This window comes from Podarcis vaucheri (assembly GCF_965113315.1).
Source record: "Podarcis vaucheri genome assembly, chromosome: 1".
Lineage (NCBI taxonomy): Eukaryota > Metazoa > Chordata > Lepidosauria > Squamata > Lacertidae > Podarcis > Podarcis vaucheri.
Window position 1 is genome coordinate 59,144,675 of NC_138759.1, and position 15,030 is coordinate 59,159,704.

At 40.6% G+C, this 15,030-nt stretch overlaps 1 protein-coding gene across 1 annotated transcript in view; it reads right to left on the reverse strand.

Moving 5' to 3' along the window:
• Positions 1 to 15,030, reverse strand: part of EHF (ETS homologous factor) — a 50,958-nt gene that overhangs the window by 15,439 nt on the left and 20,489 nt on the right. The window contains exons 2-6 of the mRNA XM_082226702.1: positions 10,169 to 10,268; positions 4,873 to 5,118; positions 3,070 to 3,129; positions 549 to 617; positions 380 to 448 (exon numbers count right to left, since the gene is read on the reverse strand). Coding sequence (XP_082082828.1) covers positions 380 to 448; positions 549 to 617; positions 3,070 to 3,129; positions 4,873 to 5,118; positions 10,169 to 10,265 — 541 coding nt within the window. The 5' untranslated portion in view covers positions 10,266 to 10,268. The remainder of the gene's footprint in view (positions 1 to 379; positions 449 to 548; positions 618 to 3,069; positions 3,130 to 4,872; positions 5,119 to 10,168; positions 10,269 to 15,030) is intronic.

Here is a 15,030-nt window from a genome sequence, read left to right on the forward strand (position 1 = left end):
GCCACCTTGAACTCCTTGCAGGAAGAAGGAGGGGGATGGAACAGTAAATAAATAAATCACTTGTGATGAATGTGCAGGTGTGATTCAACTCATAGTCTTCTATTTCTGACCAACTCAAAGTGTAATGTAGTAAGGAAGAATCAAGGCAGAGACAGTCACTCCCATTCTAATTCTCAGATCACAGACCAGTCCACGTTGTTCTGAAGTCTGTACTGAACATACTGAACCATGCACAAAACTGGCAATGAACTATGCACATGCAACGCAATGTTTATATTCATTCCAGTTTTGGAGAAATCAGATATCATGAGGTGGCCATCTGACTCTGCCCAGGTTTTTAAGCATCTGAACTAAATCATAAGATGTTAAATATGCTTACCAGTAGGCTGGTGACTAGTAGCGTTGATTGCAATCTGTGCTCGACAATACGCTTTGCTGTCCACTAATTCTAAGGATTCAAAAAGAAAGAGTGACAATGATGTAATGTCTTGTTAAAAGAGGATCTCAGAACCATTTGAAAATGCTTTATAGGTTGTTGGGTTAGTTACCTACTGTGCCACCATATCCACTATCATAGAAATAGTTCTCTTCTTTCCATGACGCCATTAAAGACGGATCTTAAACAAGCAAACAAAAAGAAACAAGAGTCAATGTTGGTAAAGCAGCTTTTTAAATGCTCCATATTCAGAACACACAGCACAAATTCAGACAAACTGAATGTCTCACTTGTTTTTAAAAAAGTGTTGGGGCAAACTGAGTGGTCTAGATGTTTAGAGTGAGGCATTCTGCCCTCCATGTGTATTGATCTTTCTTGTTGGGCACCCTTTGCAGATAAGGAACTTTAGCTCTCCTTGGCAAATCATCATAACTCCTACACCCAGGTCCAGGTCGCTGTTCCTTCAGCCAGATCTGGTCCCATGAGGATGCTCCCCCCCCCACCAGTGTGACAACAGCTGCTTTGGCAAGAGGGTAGGGATGGCCCTGCTCAAAGCTTTCTTCCTTAAATTCATTCCCAGTGCATTTTATATGGCCCAATGGTTTCATAGTGATTTGACAATGAAAGAGAGATTGTAGCTGCAGAATTCTGCACATGTTCTACATTTGAAACTGAGCCTGAAGTTGCCCTGAAGTTCAAAAGTCTTGACCTGGCACCCTTACAACGAACCGCAAGAAGCAAAATGTATTGTTGCAACAGAGAAAAACACAAAGGTTTCGAAAACCTTCCAAAATTTCCTTTTGAGCCGTAGCGCACAAGTAACAAGCATGATACTAGCGTGGTATTGTTACAAAAGTATCATCAATCTGTACAAACACATGTTACTTATTTGGAGCTGTTAAGTTTGTTTTTGTTTGTATTTCAAAATACTAGGTGATTTTGGGGATCGGTTTGTCTTTTAAAGCAATGAATGTGATTACAGCTGAAAATGAATCACTTACTAAGTCATTGTTCTTGGCTAGGTTAAGAATTATGACACAGGAATTTAGCCGATCTTCTGCTTACCAGCTACGTGTTTGGGCATCCCGAACCTATGTCCTTCAAATAGCACACACCCTCTTGTTGTTTAGACACCTGATCTACCCATTGTTTTCTCTAAAAACAAGCCTCGCCCAAGAGGGGCTTGGAAGAATTTTTATTTTTGCAGTTCTGCACGGTATCAGAATATCTCCAGTAGCATTCTACTTCGGTTTGTTTCCTTTACAGAAAATTAAAAAGAGTCATCATCAGTGGAGGTTTGTCCATTAGAGCGAATGGAGCTAGTCCAAGGGATGGCACTGCCTGTCTGGGGACAGGACTAGGAAGGATGGGGACAAAAGTTCAATGACTTGGCTCTGCCAGTCATTTGTTTTGTCTCCACCAACTATTGGTCTGCTTGCATTCCACTCAACCAGTCCCCTTTAATCAATGGATAGAAAATATGGCAACTCTTGCAATTGCTCATAGCCATAGATTGTGTCTGAACAAATAAAATGACATGTATTAAAAAATATAGTCAGTTATAAATAAATGTATATGTATTAGAATGATAATTTCATCTCATATGCCTTTGTGCTCGACAATTATGTACAGAATTACAGGGGGTTTTGTTCTTTGTGTGCACTTTTTGTTTCCTTTTTATTTCTTCACTAAACTAAATTTAAATTGTTTTTTTTTGGGGGGGAGGGACCCAGTTCCAATTGGCACCAGCCACCATTGGTAATCACATACAGCTGAACTCAATGAATGCCAAATATGGCAAGCAACCTACATCCAACTGAAGTCAATACAAATCTGTCGGTAAAGGGAAAGCCACAAAGTGCACCGAAGGACAGAGCTGTGTCAGCCATTCAACATCTCCAGCATTCCCTAACCTAGCCCATTGCCCTCAGGTCTGGTGGAGGGTGGTATCCCCACTCACCTTGGATTTTGACTTGGGTGAACTTGCCCTGTCTAGATTGCCAATACTAGTATCAAATTCCTTCAGTTCTAAAGGTGAAGCTCAAAATGTTCCCTTACACTTCCAGCACTGCCATGGCATCTCAACTAAAGAAACGGATATCTGAAAAAAAGCTAAGCCTGATAAGAACATATACTATGTTAGTAGCATTGTACCATAGCCTGACTGTATACTGGCTGCCAATCAGTTTCAAGGCCCAATTCAAAGTGCTGGGTTTGACCTATAAAACCTTCAACGGCTCAAGACCGCAATACCTCAAGAAACGCTTCTCCCCATATGAACCAACACGGACTCATAATTTGAGGCCCTTCTTTATGTGGTCCCTCCACAAGAGGTCCCATTGACTTCAACAAGAAATACAAGAACATGCTTGACTCTCATCTATTGCGATCAATGAAACTTTTAAAATGCTTAATGTTGACTCACATTATTTCCCCTATATTTAGTGATTATTATTATTATTATTATTATTATTATTATTATTATTATTATTATTTTGGTAACATCGAAATGTGCTTCCCTGTCCTTTTCCAGATAAATGTGCCTGTCTTTATTTCTTCTTATCATCTTAATTCATATCTATTTGGAGTTGTTTGCAGTTGATTGGGACATCAATATTGCTGGCATCACCCACCTGTTTGTTCTGTCTTAACAATGACATTGTGTGAAGGGTACATTTCACTTCCACACTGGCCTGCAAGAGAATGCAAAGGGCAGCTCAATATACATAAGGGCAGGATTTTAAACACACACAACCAAACCAATTGGTCTGTTTCGACAAGAAGAACCAATGCTATCAGACAGCTCTACTAGTCACTGGTTTATAGCAGAACGAGAACGAAAAGCAGTCACTTGCTTTATAACTTCTGCATGAGAGTGTCTTCCCACAGGATTCTCCCCCCCCCAGCTCCTTGGCATGCACATATCAAAATCGCAAGCAAACACATGTATCAAACACACCTGTGGGTGTGAGGTTTTTGTGCGGCAAACAGCCCTCAGCCATTCAGCAACCATTTCCTAATGCAGCACTTTGAATTCATGAAAATACATTTTCAAGTCTCAGATTCACAAGGGCTGGGAGTCTATATAAAACCTTTGCAAAGTTATAGGTTTATATTTACCTGAAACATTCAGTGTTTTCCCTGCCCATCCTCTTTGGTTTTGCACACGTCCTGGCTTGCACCTCCCTATTTACTTGGTACAGCTAAAGGGGCCATTCTGAGACTGCCAGCATGGTCTTTGAGGCATAGATTTCATGCTCAGTACTATTCAGTTTGCTATGTGAAGGTCTTGCTACAAACTTTGTCTTGATATTCAGCTATTTTAAAGACCTGATATTGCCCTGATTACCATAAAAAAGAGATGCTGGAGGTTTGTAAAACCTGGAATAGGATGAATTTCCCTGGCTCAATGAATGCTGCACTTATGCAGATATCATGCCAAGGTGTTTCAAGGAACATGAAGGGCATATTTTAACCTGCAGATCATTAGCATACTAGATATCAATACAGAAATTGAGTGGTAAGCTAATGTTATCCCTGTAACACTGAATTTGAAGTTCACATATAAGTTTTAAGGAGGGATGTCAATGAAGCACGTAAAGTTAGAAAGCAATGGAAATGGTAGGGCCTAAAGGTGCCAACTCCTAGGGACCGAGGCACTTTTGGCTCCCCTAATTTAGGGAGTTTGGCCCCCTCAATATTTAGATAATGTTGCACAGCATCACATTGGGGGCCCTGATCCTCTGGAGAAGCTAGCGCCTCTGCTATGGCCTCAGGCCCGGAAGTCAAATGTGGCCCTCCAGTCCTCTCTATCTGGTCCCCGGAACTCTTTCCAGGCCACACACCCTCCCAAGACACACCAATCACTGTCTCTGTTCCTCGTCCTTTTTGAGTGTTTTTGCCTGGCTGGACTGTGCTCTTGAACTCTGCTTATGCCTCTTGTCTGAACGGAGGGAAGGAGAAGAGGTGTGCTGTGTGCAAAAAGCCCTGGTGTCTGCATGGTAGCCTACTGTACAAAGGTAAAAGTCACCAACATTGTTCTGACCACTTTTACCTCTAGCCCTGCCCACCACCCAGGCACATAGTCTTCTGACTGAGAGAGGTTCCCCACACCTGGTCTGAAGAAAGCTTCTCCTCAAAAAATGAAGGGGTGCTAGTAAAATTTGAGTGATGGGAGAACAGGACATGACTGAACCCATCATTTAAAAAGTACATAAAAATTTCTCACTAAGCAAAGGTTTTGTGCAGTACGATCTTTCACACCCACAGCCCCAACTGCACTGTCATAATTCAGCCGCAAGAAACACAGCTGCTACTTCATCAGACCTGGAAGCAAATTCTGCAGGGAATAATGATGTGCCATGCAGGAACAAGTAATTTACAGAATTGTATACATCCGGTCTGGAATCCCTGATACTTTAGTGTGCTTTATTTACCATTCCACTTCAGGTGATGAAGGCTGCTGTAAAGAAGCTGCCCAGCTGTGCCAGCTGCTCGGGTGAAATCTTGCAAACTCATGTTGCACAGATGTTCCCCACCAATATCAAACTCCTGGAAAGGAATGCAGGTGGCATCGAGCTGGTTGGTGTCCAAAAGGTGCTGAAGCCATTCCCAGACCTGATACTTTGTCCAGTATTGAGGGTGTATCTCATGCCACTGAGTTCCAAAGAAACTGCCTGATGCTGCAAGAAAAAACTCGAGTCATTTGCCTGATCACTGATCGTCAGCAAATAATGTAGGTAAAATGGCATTAGTATTATTTTATATACAGATTTCCTGCCTCCCCCCACCCCCGAACAGCACACAAGGGGAGGAGAAGGGACACTATTTTATCTGGCAAGCTGAGATGCATTTCTCCCATTGAAATTAAAAGGCATGCCTTACTTAGCTCCATTCATCTCAATGGGTCTGCTCTGAGTAAAATTTGTTTGGATGCAACTCAAACATTAAGCAGCAAATAATTAAACAGCAGAAGAAAGAATACTATAACTGATTAAGTAGCAACAAAAGCCAACAAAAGCAGCAAAAAAAGTATTTTTAGGTGGTAAAAATACAATAAAAGCAGAAGTCCCCAAAGGTCCTCTGAACAGCTTCCATCTAGTTACTATAAATCCACTGTGAAGTGAGTCCTAGGAAGGCAGCTCCATAATCTTAGTGCCACTGATGAAAAGGCCCTGTCCTAGGTAACTGCCCATTGTATGACAGAAGGTGAGAGAACAAGGCATCTGAGAGAGAGAGAAAACTTCAGGTGTTGATAACCTTGAGACCTTGCCAGATGCCTTTTTTTTAAAAAAAAATGTGCTCATGGTGGTATATGGGCAGTTATATGCAATCTCACTTTCAATAATGTTTGCACCTACACAGGTTTGAGGGGCAGACACACTGCTTTGTTTCCAATCAAAATAAAAAAAATTCCTTCCATTAGCACCTTAAAGACCAACTAAGTTAGTTCTTGGTATGAGCTTTCGTGTGCATGCACACTTCTTCAGATACACCGATACTGTTTCCAGTCAGTACATGTCCCGTAACATCCTGCTGAAATCCTTTATCTTTTTGATACTACAGCTGTTACAGTTTAGTTTTTATCCTGGGTGTGTGTGTGTGCCATAGTGCCATAGTGCCAGAGTGCCCCTCCAGATGGCAACAGTATAGTAATGTTGGGGAAGCAATGCAGAACAACTAATAAAGTGGGGTTATGTGTGGATACTACAGTCTAAATCCGCCACTAAGGCATGTTATTGAATCAATGGCATATTTTGTAGAATACACTTGCAAAAAAGCCCCTAGTCTTCAGATATTATGGACCGAAACCATTTAGGGCTTTCAAGGTCAAAGCTAACATTGAATTGGGCCCAGAAACCAACTGGAAGCCATTGTTGTATCACAATTGGTACTCCATGTCTACTAAGGACTGCCCCAGGCAAGATCTTGGTGTTCCAAAGTTTTAGACTCTTAAGACTCCTCAAAGGCAGTCTCATGTAGACCACATTCCAGTAAAGTAATCTGGATGTCACTATAGCAATTAGGCAAGAATTACTGTGACGAGGCTGTTTGTATCCAAGAAAGTATGCAGTTGGCATTATCACTGGTAAAAAGCATTCTTGGCTGCTGTCACCCTCTCAGAGCAGCACTAAATCCAAGAGGACATCCTATTGCAAATCTGAGTTTCAGGGTGGGTCAAACCCCATTCACAATAGACTGTGCACCTATTCCAGGCCCAGCCATATTTCCAGTCAACAGCGCATCCATCTTCTCTGGATTAGGGTTTGTTTGTTTTTCTACTGTCATCCACTTCATCATAGACCTCAGACACCCATTCACAACTTTTACTGCCTTCCTAGGATTAGATGGGAAGGAGAGATAAGAGTAGGGTGTTGTCAGTGTACTGATGACACCACACCCTGTATCTCCAGGCAACTCCACCCAGTGGTTTCATGTAGATATTAATGGGCACCAAGATAGACCCTTGAACCACCCTGCAGGCTAAAGGCCATAAGATGGAGAAACCATCTCCTCCATCATTATTTGTGATCTATCCTCGAGGGATGACAGGAAAGGAGCAGTATACCCTCCACCCCAACCTTGAGAAGGCAATACCCCAGCAATATAGAATCCTAAATTCATATATGGCTCAATATTACAGAGTCTCTACTCTCCAAGTCTCTCTAACCCAATTTTCTCCTCTGTTTTCAATTCCAATGCGGGTGCAGAAAAGCTAGTCTAGATATCTGCTCTAGGGTTCATGAAAGGCTTTGGAAATTTGGAAACACTTTTGTTGTTCCTGTTGCTCTTGTTCTAAATACAAGCATTCTATCGGTGAAGCCAGAGATCTCAGATAGCATATTAGCGAACAAGACATACTGACTGACTTCCTCTTGACTTCGCAGCAGAAATGGCAGACACACACCTTTTGATAGCTATTGTTATTGATAGATTGAATCGGTTTTTACATCTATCTCAAGGAGATTTACAATAATGTTATTAAAAACACAGGGATATATATATGTGATTTATCCATTCATTCATCAGCTTTTATTAATAAAAAGAGGAACTTTTCTGAAGTGCAAGACTGCTCCAAAGGGGCATTTCTTGGCAAGATCATTTGGGCTAGCCAGTCAGTATTATGCATATTTTAGATCTGGTCTGACATTTGCAGAAATGTTTCCCCTCCCCTGGACTTCAAGGCCAAACTCTAAGCTGCTTCTTAAATATCCAAATATTAATAAGTATACCAATACTGAACAAAACAATATCTGAAATATTGGGGGTTTTTTATATTAAAAAACAACCACCTGAAAAGTAAACAATACTGTGCAACAGCATATCTGTGTATGCACATGTATCTGGGCATGCAAGCACACAGGGCTTGAAAGAATAAATATTAAACATCCCACTGTCAATTTGGAGTTAGTCTGTGTTTCTGAAATGTAGGCAAGCAGTCTCTTTCCCAGCAAGTCATCACTTAAAGCCTGCAATAGTATCTCAAAGTGGACAGACTACCAGAGGATTGAATTATTTAAAAACTGTGATGGTGGCCTCAGTTCTTTATTATGCAATAAAATAAGATAGTCAATATGTTCCCAGTTGTTGGGAAAATTGAAAGGAACTCAACACAGGAGCACGGAGACGTATACACTCAGAATATATGTATTCTCTCTTAACTTATTTACATTGTGTCTGGAGGATCACATTTGCAAGGGTTTTATTCTATACCACATTTTATATAAGGAGTAGTCTAGCTTCTCTAAATCTAAATAATGCATAGGTAGTAGCAGAACCAGGGGAGGTGGAATCAGGGTGGGAGGACAGAAGTGGGGCAAAGTATATTTCTAGGTAGGCAAAACGTGTCCCATTTGCCCCATCTGGCAACACCCATGTGCATAACCAAATTGGTAAAAAAAATGGACAAGCAAATGTCTCTTTTTTTCTACACTTCATGTGATTTTTGGAGGAAGATCTGACTTGGGAACCTAGGTGTGTTTGCATTCAAAACTACAAGTGAATCTTAAGAAGTTTCAGAATCTGATATCCTTACTGAGAAATTCTGTTTTTGTCAGACAACTCAAAAACTGGAACAACTGTGAAGCATCCATTTCAAGAGGAAACATTGCTGATAAAAGGAAACTTGGCAATAAGAGTTTGTTATGAGGATTTTAAAATAAAATAACCAGAAATTCTTTTAGAGATAGTTAAAAAATATATGCGGGAGGCAGTGGAGGACAGAAGTGCCTGGCGTGCTCTGGTCCATGGGGTCACGAAGAGTCGGACACAACTAAACGACTAAACAACAACAAAAAAATATATATTGGAGAAATATAATTGTATGGTGAATTGTCAGAAGAAAACTGACTAATAGTTACTTTATGTGACCAGGTTTAAGGGTAGTGTTGTGAGCTAGTGGTTAGAGTGTCAGACTAGGTCCTGTTGGCCATGGTTCAAATGCCCACTTTGCCATGAAACTCACAGGGTGTGACCTTGGGCCAGTCACTGCCTCTTATCCTAACCCACTTGACAGGGTTATTGTGGGGATTAAATAAAAAGAGGGAGAACCATGTATGTTACCTTGAGTTCCTTGGAGAAAAAGGTGGGATATAAATGCAATAAATAAATGGATTATTTAGAGTTAAGGAAAATGTTTTAAAAGTTAGATCTACATGGATTCACAGCCTGAATATATTTCTATGTACAGAAATTAGGGGGATAGATAGATGATTAATAGACAGATAGATGATAGATAGATATCTCAAATAAACTTCATGAAAAAGTCAACAGCAGACTCAATGGAAACTGCTGTCTCCAATAAACACCTGAAAATATTTCTACATACAGAAATTAGGGGCTTTTAGTCTAATTGCTTAGCATTTAATGACAGAAAGGCTTTAATGAGTCTGTCCTACATATGTGACCTATTTGAGAGCAAGTCTAGTGTAGATTTCAGTCATGTGCCAAATGAAGAGGTTTATCTCACCCCAAATAACTTCTGGCCATAGGTGGCATCCTGAGTTTCAGTGCCAACAACCACCACTCAGTGTTAACTAAAACAGTCAGAATTGGAATGGAGAATTTCAAGTTGTAGAAATGATCTCTCCTGATGTCATGGCTAGATTAGAATGTGGTGTTTATTGGGGAGCAGTATGCATCATGGCTGCTGTTGACAGTACACTCCTTTGCAGGAAATTTATAATATTATATTATATTATATTATATTATTATATTATATTATATTATATTATATTATATCATATATCATATCATATCATATCATATCATATCATATCATATTCTATTCTATTCTATTCTATTCTATTCTATTCTATTCTATTATTATAATAGTTATTCTGTTCATTTACTCTGTTGTTTTTAATTTATGGATTTTTATCATTTACTTACTGTTTTTTGGTTTTTAATTTCTAAGCCACTTAGAGATTCTTGCCCCCCCAAAAATGTTGTGATATATAGGGTATAATCATCATCTTCCAAATAAATAGCAGGAATAAATAGGGTATAATAAATTACCATAGAATATAAATTGCATTTGTTACACTGCATTCCATTTTGGTAGCGTGGAATTTTCTTGTTTTGTTTTTTCTAAGGAATACAGTAAAACTGTAATGCAAACAATAATACTGCAGTAAAGTAGACTGGATAGTTTCCCCCCCTGGAATAAGGGCAAGATAAACGTTTACAACTCCCAAGTCAATTCACAGATCACCACGGGTGAATTCTTCCTACCATGGCATGTGGGGTATCCATCTGTCCAGGATGGCTGCTCGTGGAGAAGACTTGTGACTGAATTAAGACTCATTCTGCCAGTTCCTTCTAAAATCATGATCTGCAAATGAACCAAACAGCTGACTTAGCTCAAACTTCTTGCTCCACAAATACCAAGAATATCCCATCAAAAGCAAACAATGGCAAATGCCACGGCCCAGGTTAGGAACAAGTTGCCACAACCCCTTTCTGGCTGAAATAAAACTTCCTACTGGCAAAACATTGCTGTGCCTGATTTTCATATGCATGAATCAAGTTTCTACAGCCACCCATCCATAAAAGAGTAAGCTGTAATAAGGAAGGAAGCAGAATTAAACAAAAAAACAAGACAGCAACCTACCTTTACTTACGGTACTCCCATTTGAAAGACATTAAGGGGGAGAAAGAAAGAAAGAAAGAAAGAAAGAAAGAAAGAAAGAAAGAAAGAAAGAAAGAAAGAATCATAGAGTTGGAAGAGACCACAAGGGCCATCGAGTCCAACCCCCTGCCAAGCAGGAAACAAGGAAAGAAAGAAAGAAAGAAAGAAAGAAAGAAAGAAAGAAAGAAAGAAAGAAAGAAAGCTGAATTTCCTCCCCCGATCTTTCTTTGAGTAGTAAAATGTAATTTGTGCTATTTGATGCTCCAAAACCTGAGTTTAAAAGCTTTATATACTAAAACCTCAAATAAAGCACATGCTCCCTAAATTTGGATTGCTCCCTCAATTTGTGCAATAATTTCTTGATGACATTAAACATTAAAACATTGGAATAAAGGGCCATAAATACAGTAAGTTCTGAACAGCTGTGCACTCTTTTATAAAAGTGTTTTAAAACTTATTTTCAATCATATATGCAGACATCTGGAATAAACAACATTTATATTATGTCAACATAAAATGCAGGCTAAAGATTAACCTTGATTAACAAATAGCCAACTAGACAGAAAGTTGGACCAAAGATAAGCAGAAAGACAATGTAAGAAAGTGTTCTAAATGTTATCAAAATGTTTTACCTTGCTATGCTTAATAAACACTATTTGCTCTCAGACTGCTAACACACGCAAAACAGAAATGTAATGTTGTATATTTAGAGAGACATTTGATGTCAAGTATTACAAGACTTTTTAAAAACGGAGAAGCCTGATTTAACAATAATGTGTGTGCATCTTCCCAATCCCAGACTCTAGGAAATACTTCAAAGATTTTTTGCATAAAAGGTATGCTTTTCATGGATACAACCCTGTGAATTATACTATAATCTATGAAAAACCTCCAGGCTTAACAGCAGCTCCATAACATATGAATTAGAAAAGCTCTCGGAGCCACACAGCACCAACCAACATTTACTACCCACTGCCAAATTCTTCTGCCAGAGTCTCATGGGAATACATACTAAATGCAATCATTCACTGGATCAGTCTAACAATACAATATTTCAAAATGACATTGAAATAGATCTTAAGGCTTTCACCATTGATTCATATGAACTGTTAAACCAGCATCTGTTTCCCAAGTTTCCTTCAGGGAATCTAGAGATGGTTATAAACAAGCTTTCAATGCTTTATAGAATTACTGGTCTCTTTCTTAAAATTTGTACATACAAGAAATAAGTAAAATAACCAAGCATGTATTAGAAACTACCCCAGAACTGACCTAACTAAACATCTTCCAAGACAATAATGCCCACTTACACCACAAAGAACTCATAACCCACCTACTTTCAGCAGCCAGAAGCATCATAGCCAGACACTGGAGAGACCTGTCAGGAGTCAGCATGGACCAATGGTATCAAATAGTATGGGAAACAGCCCTACTAGAAAAATTAACCAATAAACTGAAACTGACACGAGGACAAATAGAAGAAGACACCTTCACCCCGGTATGGCTCCCCTTTATCACATACACAGCCCAACAAGACAACGACAAAAATCCACCAACAGCATACAAATCAATATGGCTAACCTGATCCAAAACACCCACCCACCCCACTCACACATGAAAACAAAGACCACCACAGCCAACCACAAATGAATAACCACACCCTAGGCCAACCCCAACCTCTCTCACCACCAAAGGAACACAAGTGAACAGCAAAGAACCTGCACAAGCAACGCTGACACCAAACCCTACATATAGTAAGTAAAATAGAAACATCGCCACCCGACCCCACCCCCACCCATCTTGCCCCTCCTCCACCTCTTTCCCCCTTTTCTACCTAATGTCTCAACAAATGAAACTGATTTGTAAAAATGTTACATGGAAAAAATACGAGACACATTGTAAACACTTTTGTAAATCAAGAAAATCTTTAATAATAATAAAAACAACTGGTCAATAGTATTGTGGAGTTTTACTAACAAACATCCTTTGCGTTGGACAGGGGAAGGGTAATTTGGAGCCCTGGTAGCTTCCACTCATGACCTACCAGCCACCAACCTGGCATAGAGCTTCTCCTTCTGCCCAAACTGGTGGGTGGGTGTGCCACTGTTGATAAGCTGTATAAAGCCCCCAAACAGTGCTTTTGAGGGGCAGGGAAATGGTGGGCCAGAACCAACCCAGGGTCCATTGGATCCTGAACCAGGCAGGCTGTTGTCACATGACAATACTGGTCCTGATCCAGTCCCAAACACTACACCAGTTCCAGGTTGGTGTAGCAACCTGTGTGTCCCCCGCCTTCTGCCCTGGCCACCATGCATGGAAGGGATGCAGATGTGATGGTAGTCCCAACTCTCTGTAAAGCCCCCTCCCTAGGCTGTGTTTTACTACTTCCAAAACCAGACCAGGGCCAAACTGAAAGCAAAATTCCGGTTTGAACCCCACAACATTGTTTTGACATTGTCACACTGACCTTTCTTCTTTATATCTTTCCCTCCCTACTTTCTTGTCTTTTAGCTCATAAGCCTGAAGCCAGGGCCTGTCTCTCATTATTTTTGATTAATGTGAACTCCTGGGAAAGAATAGTTGCCTGAAAACGGGACTAGAAATATAACCAACTAACTTGTTTCACACCTAATGGCCCCAATCCAACCAATGTTAGTCATGAAGAGCAATGGGACTACAGTATATGGTGACTAGCACTTCAGTCCAAACCCTGGCTTAGCAGCCCTCCTGATCCTGCCAGGTGGGGCAGCTAGCTGCATTGCATTTGAAAGTTCTTGGAAATAGCTATATCCACAGAAGAGAAGGCAAAGCCCAGCAAGAAGTTGCATAAGAATTGTTGATTATTAATATCTTCACATGCATCAGGAAGATTCCGGGCATTGCATGGCAGAACAGAGTCTCAAACAAAGATATGCTCCCCAAGGACACATTCCCAACACGTACGCACTCCTGTCTTGGCAACTTCTAGCTGGCTTGGTCATGTCCACCGAATGGAAAATGGCAGGATCCCCAAGGATGTGTGCTCTATGAGGAGCTGGCTTTGGGCACCAGGCACTCTGTGTGGGAATCCCTTGCAGACGACCACAGTGCCTGGAGACATACAGGTTGTGCGTCCATAGCAGTGACCAGAGGAGGAATGGCTGCTGGGTGGAGCGCAGAGAAAGAAACACCATGGTGTATCTGCAGCAGGACAACTGGACACCTTCCTCTGACCCAGCTGCAACCAAATATGTCTCTCCTGAATTGGTCTCTACAACCACAGCAGGCAATTTAACTCTCTAACAGATTAACCTCACCCCCCCCAAAGGCACACTCCCTCACTGTGTCCCAGTGGCGTAGCGTGGGGGGCCGCACCGGGCGCAACATCTGGGGGTTAGGGTTAGGGGGCGCAAATTCATGGGTTAGGGGGCGCAAATTAATTGCCTTGCCCCGGGTGCTGACAACCCACGCTACGCCATTGCTGTGTCCCGAGATAGATGAATGCCCATATCCTGTGAAGACCTGTCATAAAATTTTCTACTTTTTACGAAGCATTTCCAGTAGGCACAATATTTCATTCGTCTTAGACTACAACAATGCCCCTTAGCATTGTGCTAACCTATATTCCTATGAATAATCAATTACCAGGCAACATTCGATACCTTGTTGTTAACATATGAAGACATCAACAACTCAGAACCAGGTTACCCAAAATACCACTTTCCTCTGTACAGACCTGTAAGATCACTTAGATCATCTGGTGAAAATCTATTTGTGGTAGCGCACCCTACAGAATATTATAGGATGGCGACCTGAAAACAGACATTTCCTGCTGTTGCCCTTGTTTTGTGGAATAGCCTTTCCTCTGGCATACTCAAAGCAGCAAAAATCAGTTGCTTTCGATGTCTTGTAAAGACTTATCTTTTCATCCTGGCTTTCCCTGACCCATAAGATTGGACCCTGATTTTTGTCTATTAATCCCCTTAATCTGCCTTATTTGCATTTACGTTTTTATACTGATTTATTGACTGTAGGTAGTATCTTTGTTTTTCATGGACATTGTTTTTGTATTGTACATAGTGTACACACTTAGAGATTTTAAGATTATGAAGCAGTTTAGAAATGCATTGAAATAAATAAGTAATCCATAAGAAACATGAATATATTTCTCAGGCAATACACACACACATCAGTCGAACAGAAATTTCAGAATTCATAGGCTTAAGACTATTTACATTTACCCAGAAATGTTGATCTGCTGAATGTTGTCCCCAAGGAAACACACCTGGCACTACCACCATCATTCTAGGCACAAGGCTAAGACCTTTTCTTTCCTCAGGTAATGAAGATGGTGGTTCTCATCTTTTATTAGTGTGAGTAAGACCTGTGATTATTATGTTATTGGGGGAGCATTTTAGATAGTCTGGGCTGGATTCAACTAACCCGGTGCACTAGTGCAAATCAGTGCAAAGACTCCTACTAGTGC